The 12,052-nt window shown below is 40.6% G+C and overlaps 1 protein-coding gene across 1 annotated transcript in view; it reads left to right on the forward strand.

Moving 5' to 3' along the window:
* Positions 1 to 12,052, forward strand: part of KALRN (kalirin RhoGEF kinase) — a 530,846-nt gene that overhangs the window by 243,043 nt on the left and 275,751 nt on the right. Inside the window, exons 7-8 of the mRNA XM_067299320.1 lie at positions 2,625 to 2,816; positions 9,919 to 10,050. Coding sequence (XP_067155421.1) covers positions 2,625 to 2,816; positions 9,919 to 10,050 — 324 coding nt within the window. The remainder of the gene's footprint in view (positions 1 to 2,624; positions 2,817 to 9,918; positions 10,051 to 12,052) is intronic.

Here is a 12,052-nt window from a genome sequence, read left to right on the forward strand (position 1 = left end):
AAAGGATGGTTAGACCCTGTGCTGTTCCGAGTTTCAGATCTTTAGCCAAGCGTTTACTCTGTGTTGGTTTTCTGTGAGACCCTGTCCAAGGTCTCTTGTTTCCAAGCTTCAGTTCAATATCTCTGCCTCACTGAGGTGTGGTAGATAAAGCGGGGTGAAGGGCATGCATGCCGGTGTTGGAGATGTCCCTAGTGCCCAAGCAGTTGGATCTGTACAGAAGAGGACATCCCACGTGTGATAGTCTGCACTTGAATCCGGGCTGCTCCTTGCTCCTTGCCTTCCGTTTGTCAGGCAGGAAGCAGCAGGGGAAATGCTGCAGACTGTTTTCCTGAGCGAGTTCCACTTGGTGCACTGTGAAAGGAGGTATGAGCAGGTGGCTCCAGAACTGCTCCTTGCTTTTTGTTGGAAGAGCTATGGAGTAAGTGGGTTGGCTACAGGACAGATTGGTACCCTTCCATGAAAAATCCTCAACTAGGAAAACGAAATTTCATCCATGAAAATCCTCTCTCTATATAAAAACTTAACAAACAGACATAACAATATATAAATCTCCCTAACTTAAAAAGCAGACTCTAGGAACATCTGCTATATTTCAACTAAACTTACCTTTACCCTTCTACTATTTAATACACTTATATACTCTAGCGACTAGGAACCGGAGAATTCACAGTTGTTTTCTTCTCATTGAATCATGCTCATTACATTACAATGGCTGAGATTATTCTGCAGGGGAAAAAATAATAAAACCAAGAAGAAACCAACCATCATTTATGTGAAATAGAAACTTCAGCAACATTTACTTCAAACACAGTTCCATGTCTTCAGCAGTACAACTCATCCAAACTCTTGCAATTGTAGTGATCCTATGCTGCTTTCCACCAGGAGAAGAGCTGAGCCGAAATGTTAAAAACTGATCTTGGCTGAGGCTTGGCCGTGAAGACTTTCTGGGAGACAGGCTTTAATCTAAATTACAGTCTCTAACTTGGAGGGACTCAAAGAGGTGTTTGTCAGTGGCTGGTGGTCAAAATTCCAAATCGTAATTTTTGTTAATATACTTTAAAATCCAGAACAATTTTGATCAGTTTTCTTTTAATTGTATGGGAAAAAAAGTGTCTTTTTAGAATTAATCTGACAATTTTAAGCCAAATGAGATTCCCAAGAATATGCTATGGGATAAGGAAAGAACCAAAATTGGAGGCTGGGTGTTTCTTTAGGTCTGTCTTATTTATGTGACTGCCGTCACAGTCATGGTTTTACCAGGGAGAGCAGAATGGCTATAAGAGCTGTAGCCCCAATCCTTTTTCCCTTAGCTCCGACAGGTATGGTGAGTATACTTTGCAGTTATCCAATACACTTTGCAGACATACTTTGCCCTGCTTCACAACTTAGCCTGGAGCTGTGCCTGCCCCTGCAGTGCTCTGTTGTGTTTCATATTTGGATTGGCAGATACCTTTCCACATTGTGCTCCTAGTAACTGTGATGAGTTCCTGCTCCAGCGAACACTTCCGCCTCTGATTTATTATTTGCCCATGGGTAGTACTGTTAAAATCATCAGGGCTATGTCTGTCCTTGTGTGAAAGGCTCTTACAGACTCTGCTCTGGAATTCCTAAAGCCCTTCTGAAATACTTCAGTGAGATGAGAAAGCAGTGAGTCAACACTAACAAAGCATCTCAAGTGCTGGGAGTTTCCTCCCTGCAGTGAGAGCAGGGAAAGAAGGAGAAGTGTTTACATCAAATGAAGTTCCAGAAATCCGCAAAACAGCTGTCATTTGTCTTTTCATTGTGCATCTTTGTATGACATTGTCATGATGGCTATTTATTTGAGACTTATGTTTGTATGCAGAATTGGGGTATTATAATGCTGTTATATTGCTGTCCGCAGTTCAACTTGAGAAAGGACTATCCTTTCACAGCTTCAAGGCTGAATATAAACCATTATGGAAAATTCTTATGAAAGAATAGAAAATAGCATCCTTTTAGCAGTCTTTTTGAATTCTTCTAAATTCAGAATATAGTTGAATGATATCTGTGCTGGAGAACAGCTTAAAATAACCTACAGAAAAGATAACATTTGCAATGAAGAATATAATTTAATAGTCATTTCTATGGAAACTCTTATTTCTATAGAATATCCTTATGAGCGCTCTTAAATTTTTTAAGTTTTGCCTTTATCTGCACATATGTTAAGGACTGTCAGAGAGTTCCTGAAGGACAGAACACAAATATTTCATTTATGAATGTGTGGAAGTAGTATCCAGAAAATATGCAGTAATGCAGCAGAAGTATCAAAAATAAGATAGAAGCAATGAGTAAACCTTAGCAGGGAAGTAAATAGCTAAAATATAGTAAATCACCTAAAATGGTTTTACCTAAATAAATTCAGAAATAAGTAAATTCAGGAAGGGAAGATAATGGTGTAGATGTGCAAAAAGATTCCTCGGGGATGTATTTTTAGAGTGGAAAGTAGAATGCCTGCTATTTGTGCATATTTAAACAGGTGGTTGATTGCTCTCACTGAACTACTTGGCTTTACTCCAGCTGCTGGTGTTTGGAGTGTGTAATGAAGGCAGAGGGTGGTCACGGTTCTTCTTTCTCTTTATTTACATGCGCTTTTTAATTTTCAGAACGCCTATGTCAACATCAATCGAATCATGTCGGTTGCTTCCAGGCTTTCTGAGGCAGGCCATTACGCTTCCCAGCAGATTAAACAAATTTCTACCCAGCTGGATCAAGAGTGGAAGAGTTTTGCTGCAGCTCTGGATGAGCGCAGTACCATCTTAGCCATGTCTGCTGTCTTTCACCAGAAAGCTGAACAGGTGAGTTACACTTGTGACTGGCAAAAGAATCTACTGCCACTTTGGTAACGATGATACAATAGTTTTTACCTGATGGCTCTTGGCTTATATGCAGTGAGGTTAAGGGTCTTATTCCTGGTGGAGCAGCATCTCAAACACAAATAGCATTTCCCCCCAAAAGCTGGCACTCATTACCTGAGTGTGTAGCAAAATATGTTTAGGCCTTAGTGATGATAAAGAATGAAACCCTCTTTCCTTACGCATGTGTTTCTTTCTGGTTGTAACCGAAGTGCACTGATGCAGTAACGTGTTGCCTTATTTCTGTTGCCTAGTCTTTCATCAGTGCTGTGGATAAATTCAGGATTATTATGGTCAGGAAAACAGTGTGTATCTGTGTATTCATGTGTACGTGTGGTATGTGCTATGTGCATGGGAATACACATATAGTTCTATACCAGCAGACAATTTCTGGGAACAAAAGCATATTATTGTTAATGAAACTTAAGGAATTCATTCCACCCCCTACCTTTGCAATATTATCCACAGGCCCAAATTTTGTTAGGCCTCACTAAGTACAGACTTCAGAGACAGCTAAGAGCATCCAGGAGAATTTTCTGTGACACTGAACTTTAGTTTATGTCTGTAACAACCACCAGAATCTTTTTGTAATTTCATAGCTACAAAAGATTTGAAATCTGTCAATGAACGAACCTTCTGCTTTTTTATGCCTTAACCAACTCTATCTTACAAGTGAGGGTTCAACTTTGAACGTAAGTTGATTTCATTCATTTTCCAGTGGCAAACACTGTTTTGGGGCTCTTTTTTCACTGCTGTTGTGCACTTGTTTTTCCAAGTGTTTAATGTCAAAGCTACTATGTGGGTGTGCTTTATGTTTATATTATGACCCACACTTCAAGTGGCTGAAGAAGAAATTATAAGTGATGAGCCAGAAACTTTGTCTCATAAGCCAAAATATATGTACAGAAAAGTCTATCCAGAACAATAAAGATTTTCTTTGTTGTTTGTTTCTGATCAGAATTATAATAGTTCCTTTTTTTTTAATTTCATGTTTTCTATTGACAGCAGGCCATAGCAAAGAACAATTATTCACCTTACTGGGCACTTACTCATGTAAGCACACTCACTGGCTCTGATGGGACTGTTATACCAGGAGGTGCCCAGTACAGGTACTTTCATCTCAGTACAATTGGCACCGTAAATTTTGGTGTAGTCTTCATATAAATAATCATCTATCACCATATGTTCATAATGAAAAATCAAAAAGAATTGATATCCAGTCTGTAGCTGCAGTGAGAATGATTTAAAGTTTATTTATGACATAGTCATTTTGGGGTTTTACAAGTGATCTCTTATTTTTGAGTTTTCAGTCTTGTTTGCAATTTATGAGGAGTTGCTAAGATATTTTATCACATGAAAAGCAATAAAACAGAAAGCTGTATTTATCTGTCTATCAGTTAGAGGTGAATTTTTTGTTGTCCTGCACTTTGTACACTCTCAAAGTGGGTATTTTGCCTCAGCCTTAACTTGAAAAAAGCTTCAGTAATGTCACTTTCAACTTTAGCTCTTTTTTCTTTACAACTGAATGAATGGATTTGGAAAACTCAGTCCTCTCTTGTCAGCTCTTTGAAAAGAACTTAATTTTGTTCTGCCTGACGGAGGCCTGTCTCTCAGTATTAAGCAGAAAAGAAAATTTGCTAATTCTGAACAGCAGTTGCTCCTCACTTTCATTAAGAGACAGATCGGTGGGAGGGAAGTGCTGATGTGAAACCTGTAAACTCAGCTGGAAGAAAGAAATGTGGGAGTCACTGTGTCCGTTAGCCAAGACTGAAATGTTGACCTTGCTTCAGTAACTCTGGTAGGATAAACCAATGACTTGCACCCTAACAGTTTAGTCGTAGACACCTCAGTATACTATAAAAAGTGAGGTGCCTGTAATTTGGTCTATACCTGAGCCTGTAGTCTATCAAACATTAATTCCAAATGTGATTCTCTATTATTTGGCATCACCCAAGGTTTTTACTCAAATATGGGCTTTTATCATTTTGCAATAAGTAAGGTTTAGATCTCTGATGTGCATATCAACAAAGATCTAGAAAAAACTGTTTCCTCTCCCTCAGTTCAAGTCTTTTTTGCTCCCTTTGTTCTGTCAGTAACGGTAGTCTCAGTGTGGATCGAGCCCTTTCTCCCAGAGTGTGCCCCTGCCTCCCTCATACCAATCTGATACGCAGATTGTCTTTCCCTCTGCAGTGCGATAAGCTGCTACAGCCTCTTTGTTCATTCCTTCATATTGATTGAATTTCTCTGTGATGCTAACAGGAAGCAAGTCTAATAGGACCGTAATCTTTCAGCCTTTGGCACACCACAACTTGCAAGGAAGTTGTTGGCTTGGGGCAGAGATTTGTGAAAAGTACTACAAGCTCTACAATATGCAAGCTGAGCAGGAAACAACTTGTTTTTCAAGGTCTTTTTCCTAAAGACCCCACACAGCAAACTGCATAGGACACCATTTGTCTGGCTTGGAAGGATGAAAGGCTGAGTTAACCCTGCTGGGAATTGAACCTCACATCTGTCTTCATGTGCCTCGGGATCACATTGCTTTCCCGGCTCTTATAGCAGATACATGTGGCAGGTTGAATTGAACTTGGCTGAATGAGCTCCTGGATCAGAGCTTGTTTTTTGCTTTGTTTCTTTCTTTTTCTTCTTTGTGTGTGTGTATGTATGTGTGTGCATGTGCACATGTGCAAGTGTGTGTCTGTGTCCTCCTTAATTTTTTTAAAGACAATTCATAAATACCAATCCATCATCAAAAAAGACCAAAGAAAAGAAAAAGAAATAAAAAAGAAAAGAAAAAGAAAAGAGCAGACAAATCTTGTCAACTTAGCCTCCAGCCAGGCTTTCTTCAGCACATGTGTTTGATCAAAAGCCAGTAAACTAAGCTCCAGATCCCCAGTATCTCCAGGTCAGGGTACAACTCTGAGGATATTCAATGGAGGTGTTTCCCGAACGTCTCTTAATTCAGCCAACTACAAATCTTTTTTTTTTTTTCCTCATGACAATGTGGAGATATTCTAGCATGAAAGACAATCTATTTCTGTATTTTTAAGTATGAATGAGGCTATTCAAAGTTGCAGGAGAAAGTAGGAGAACATGCCTTATCTCACTTTGGTTTCAAGAGAACTTTGCTGATTTACACCAGATGAGATTCCAGCCACCTCACTGCCAGATGGGGGAAGGAGACATACCAGGTGTCCTTCCTTTCTTGGCAGCAATCTCTAAAAGTGTGCTTAAGTATTCATAAGATGCTCACTCTAAAATTCCTGTCAGAATGAACAAATTAACATCTTCAGTCAGCCAAGAGATCTGAACAAATTAATTCTGGGTCACAGTCTACCCACAGAAGTGCACAAGCAGAATTCCTGTTTCAAGTAGTAGGTGTCAGGTGCATACACTGGATCACACATTCATGCTGATTCTCTGAGAACTGACCCAACCATTCTTTTCATATTACCTTACTCCCCAACCAGGAAGGCTACTGTTCTCATCTGATCTCTGCCTGTATCCCTACAAGCATATCCTGGAGAGCCCTACTTGAGGAAAGAAAATGAAAAGAGAGGAAGAATTTGAGGAAAGAGAGGGAAAGAAAATACAGTTGACACCCCTGAGTTGCAGGAATAAGAACATAAAACTTCTGGATTAGGAAGGAAGAGGAAATGCCAGAAACAAGATCAGAATATATACAGTTAGCCTCACACAAGAAAATCAGGCCATCAAGAGAGATTTTAGGCCACTGAGGAAAACAGTTTCATGGTCTTCTCCCTGCTGGAGCCTCCTCTGGAGGATGAAGGTAGACTAGAGCGAGCCCTTAACTTCTCTGGGGTCTAGGAGAACCACCCTGGTTGTCCTGCGTCTCCCATGCTAATGCCTTGCAAGCAATAAGCAAGGACTGTGCAGAAAATACAAAGAAACAGGTACTGGAAAATGTCTGAGCTGTGTTTTGGAGCAGCCATGTGACCCTGAATAGCAATCACTGAGGAAAGTTAGCAAGAAATGGTATGAGAATCCATTACCTGACCGAATACAGAATTTGCAACTTAGGTGAATAGGTTGTGAGCTGGGAGTGAGTGTGGATCATTACTTTAAAGTTCTTTAGGTACCTTAGGGACATTTTTATTTTTTAGGAGAGATTTTTCTTAATCTTTCCTGAAATCTTGAAAAACATGTACCATTATTGGAGTCTGTCATTTCAAATCATATTTAAGCAGCTTTTATGTTCCCAGTAGGAGCTATTCCAGTCTATGGGCTAAATAGAAATTTAGGCAGCTAATTTAAATGGTATTGAGTATCCAGTAGACAGTAACAGCTCCTGTTCCAATCTAACAGCAATTTACAATTTTAAATGCATCTTTTCTTAACTCAGTCAAACAGTGATTTTGTTGTATGAATATGTATGTAGCATGAAGGGTTACATTTAATAAAGTTTCCCTTGTCCATCACAGTGTGTGACACAGTAATAAAAATTAACATAGCCACATTTTCCAAAATAGCCAAATTAATAGTTGTACGGTATGAATTAATACTTTTCAAATATCCCTAAAAAACAATCCTTTCTTCCCATGTGCATATGCACACACAGTTCAGACCAGTACACAGTATCAGACTAAAACACCAGCAGGCTGTGTTTCTTATAACAGAGGCTATCAGCTGCTCCTGCTGGTGGTAGCAGTGAAGTTACTGATGTAGTGACATAGTCTGTATGCAGTAAAATGCAAGCCCCATTACCAACCCATGCAGAGGTTCCTTAGCATCCTGAACGTGACTGTTTCTGGGGATATTTGCTCAGACTTTCACAGATAAATTCTATGCTTGTATAGCTTCTTGTATCCCTAAGTCATGATCTAAGATGCTGAAGCTAGTGAAAACCTCTTGGTAAGGATCATTCCCCTAGACGTTTCAGGACCATACACCACAGACGTTTGTCATGTCAGCTAAAGAGCACGGTGGTAAAGTTCCTGGGGTCAACAACACAAATGTACTCACATGCACAAAGCCAGTGGTGTTGCAAAAAAATCCTCTAAATTCTTTGCAGACGTGGGGATATCCTCATAACACTCTCCTGAGGAAGGAAAAGTAGATCTGAGACAGCATGGCAGAAATGCAGTTATGTGCACAGGATCTCCTTGTGACTTCTCCCACCTACTGTGCAATTCCCACTCTGGGGATATGACAGTATATGGGTAACATGACTCACAAGAGCTTGTACTAAAGCTGGTGGAATGGAACAGTTTAGATTCGAGCCATAACTCTGATTCCAGCAGCAGGAGCACCAGTCCTTATGGTTTAAAGGCCTTTTGCTCACTGTTTCAACCAAGAGGTTCATGTAACAGCCCCAGAAGGCTTTTCTCTCAACTCCATGCTGTTAAAACTGAATAGGAAATGTGAATTCCATTAGCTCAGAGCAAAATGTGATGACTTCAGCTTTGTGCAGGGGTGTTTGGGAATTCCATCCAGAGAGGTTCAACAGATCAGGAGTCAGATCTACACAACAACCCCTGCCATCCTGGCCACTAGTCTTCTAGGAAACACAGTTTTTACTGGTAAATTGGCACCTTGTAGACATGAATGCTTAGGAATTCATCTTTGTCACTGAATCTTTGTGCACTGAAAAGAAGTGTTTACAATGCAAACACTTTATAGCCTTGATTACACAGCAGCATGGCAAATAGCTTTACCCTGCTAATAAAAAAAGATGCTGATGCCAGAGCCAGAGCTGAATTGAATTTTTTTGCTTTGAATCTCACAGCCCTTCATGCTCTGAGTGAGTGCTTTTCTAACAAGCCACAGGTGAACACTTCAGGAGTGGATAAAGCTGTGATCATGGGGGTGGTATTGTAGCATTATACATTCACCCTGCAGGGCACTGCATCTGTTGTATAATTAGCTGGTTTTTTTCTTTGTTTGTTTTTTGTTTTTGTTTTTAATAAATAGCCCCCCAAATTGTTAAGTATGGAAGGCTGGTTTAACAGAAGGATGGAGGAAGAGAAAATACTAATGAGAAGTAATGAGGTGGCATTAAGCAGTTAATTATGGACAAAATGGGAGTATGTTAGGCACTGTGTCATTGAAGTAGGCCCTGCTTGAAGGAAAAACATGATGGGAACCCTTAGAGACTAAATTCCTCTTTTCTTTTGCAGAACAGGCAGCACCCGGGAGAGCTTCCCCAATTTGTTCTGCCAAAATGCATCAGTCCTGCTCTGGAGACCTTTAAGAGTGGAAAGATATTTCTTTCCATCCCTCTGCTCCCCAAGTCTGTTCCTTTTCTGGCTGTCTTTTAAGGCTTCCAACCAAAGTGCTAATCCATATCAATTGCAATGGCAGTGAATTTTTTTCTCCCTTTTTGTGGATGTCTGCCTACCAGTAACTGGCCTGAGACCAACAGCTCATTTCACATTGGCTGCTCAGCAGCAATCAGATGGTAATGGTGTCTGATCTCTGCTGACTCGGGCCAGAATCAATTGGGTGACCCATAGGTTAAAGCCTTGGTATCCAATTAGCAGTCCCGCTGAGCTGGCCCTGGGTTGGGAACTGCTTCAGTACAGACTGTCTGCCTTTCACTGAAATGAATGTCAGCATTGATTTTAATGGGAGTTTTCTGTTGCTCGAATCAGTGGTGTTAAGGACAGGTAAGCAACTGAGGGAAGACTGATAGCTGAGACAGTGCCAAATACAGCTGGCACTGTAGCTGTGTCCTTTTGTGCTTTATGCTCATGTTTGTTTCTAAACTGATTGTAGTATCCCCACCTGGGATTCAAAGACTCTTAGAGTGGGCGTTTTCTGACCCTGCTTAAAGGAACATTTGCTTAAGCCAAAAGAAACCGAAAGTATTCCTTTGAATCTAGGTGTTCTTCAGGCTCTGAGGAGGGAACAGGAATATCAAGTTTGAGGGTGCCCAAAAGGATCCCTTTGTGACTGAATCCCTCTGTGACTATTTTCCTTGGTCCAAGCTGCTGTCATCTGTGGCACTGCACAAGCAAGGTTTCCTAATGGTAATGTTGATGAGATGTTGCTCTGTGTCTGTTGCTCATTGTTTCTGGAATTGTTTCAGTTCCTTTCAGGTGTGGATGCCTGGTGCAAAATGTGCAGTGAAGGAGGCCTCCCCTCAGAAATGCAAGACCTGGAACTGGCCATCCATCATCATCAGTCTCTGTATGAGCAAGTAACACAGGCCTACACAGAGGTATGTGCTTCCTGGAGGAGAATGTGAACAGCTGTTAAGTGATAACAGATACTTGACTGCATTTGGGGGATTAGCTTTTCTAAATAAGATAATTTGCTTTCCATTGCTGCAACTTTATCACAGAAGGGGTCGTATCTACCCTCAGGCTGTAGGATCTTGGCTGCACTCAGTCATCCTCTTGCTAGGGCACAACAGGACAATCTGGAGGATAAACACCATACAGAAATGAAATCTGGAACTAGTGTTGACACTCTGAAGAAGAGCTGTTTCACTGCCTCTGCTGAACAGGAAAACCCTTTAAGCTGATGGTAGTTTTAATCATGTTGCTTTCCTGCTGTGAATGAATCCTGGCTCTAGCACAGGTGTGCTAATGGAAACAGAGGATGAAAAAAGCGTTTTCCTTCAATATATGAAGTCACAGAGATGTCAGGTCTTCAGTACAGTGAAGGCTGTAAAAGGCTGCTTTAGATGTATTTGTATATGCTTTTGTCAGATAGCCCACGCCTAAAGAAGGTGTGTTCTTTTCCTTTAAAAGTGGGTGTCAGGGATGCTAAGATTAAAAACTGCCCTATGACTTTTTGTCAAAAAACCTGTAAAGATTCTTCACATGCTTTTCCCCTCAAGACTTATCTAGTCTGCAGCATGAGATAAAAGCTACCAATAAACAGCTGACATTCAGTGCTGCTGCCTCTGTGCAGACCAGGCTCTGTGTTCAGTCCGCTTTACCTTGCAGGAGGGCTGCAGGCCCTCCCTGGCATCTGGGAGGAGTCCTTAGGAATGAGGCTAGTCTGGATGTTCATTCCAGGCATGGGCTGACCTGCAAATTGCCCTAGGAATGGTAAGCCATGTACATCTATCCATTCCACTGTGTAATTCATGTCTCCAGGCTGTAGACTGTTGGAAGGTGACCTACAGATCACCTGAATGTTTGGTTTTACTTGTATTTTTCACTTCCCTGCACTGTGCTGTGCTTGACTGTCTTTTTGGGCACCAAGAGACTTTTTTTCCTCCAGAGTTTTCCAAGCTGGGTAAGAGGACTTTGGTAGTACTTGTTGCACCTAGTAAGTTACCAAGTGAACACTCCAGAACAGAGCGTAAAAACTCTTCTGTCTGTGCAGCCCTTGCTCTGGTGTTCATGTTCTTGGAAGAACCTATGGAATAAAACGTAGGAGAAAAGGATTTGTTGCTCTAAATGTGGTGGTAGGTACTCACACACACAATGGTCTTGTGCAGATACCATGATGACAAATGTAAGGGATGTTGGACAGAAATCTCTCATTTTCTGAACATCCATGTGCATTTTGGAGTGAGTCAATTAAAAGGAGCAAGTCTGGGTTGCAAGCAGAAAGGGTCATTTCTCGCTCTACACTCAGATAGGATTCTCAGGAACAGCAGGCTGTGTAGGTAAAGACAGAACACTTGTTGACTTCCAGTTATAACTATGAATTTTACACCTTTGCCTAGCCACATGAAACTAAAGTTTTTGTGATTGTGTTTAAAAATTATTTCTAAAGATTAAATCAAATTGAGATTAAATAAAAACACAGTAATGTTTGAAGCTGGCATTTTATTTATCAGCCCTGAACTTGACTTTTGTGAAATGAAAATTCATTTAAAACTCATTACCAAAAGCATCCTTTAACGTGCATATTGCTTTTGCTGATGCTTCCTCAGAAAGTTATAACTTGTCATGGACACAGATGTTTAAAACATTTCAATATTATTTCCCTAATAAGCACATTTTTAAACAGCGTGAACCATTGCCAGAAAGGTTATAGTCTGTTATTTCTGAAACGTTCATCCCTTTGCCCGCAGCTACACAAAGCTTGGATTAGACTTAGGAGTCCTGCATCCTATCCCCATGCCTATTTCTCCAATCTAGACATTGACTCTTGCCCATAGAAAATAATGATGTTTCTCTCTTCAGAGCTCTTAGTGGTGGGATGAAAATTGTAGCTTTTCCTTCCCTTTCTTTTCCTGCAGAGTCTTTGAAAAATCTCTT

The sequence above is a fragment of the Apteryx mantelli genome, chromosome 6 (assembly GCF_036417845.1).
Source record: "Apteryx mantelli isolate bAptMan1 chromosome 6, bAptMan1.hap1, whole genome shotgun sequence".
Lineage (NCBI taxonomy): Eukaryota > Metazoa > Chordata > Aves > Apterygiformes > Apterygidae > Apteryx > Apteryx mantelli.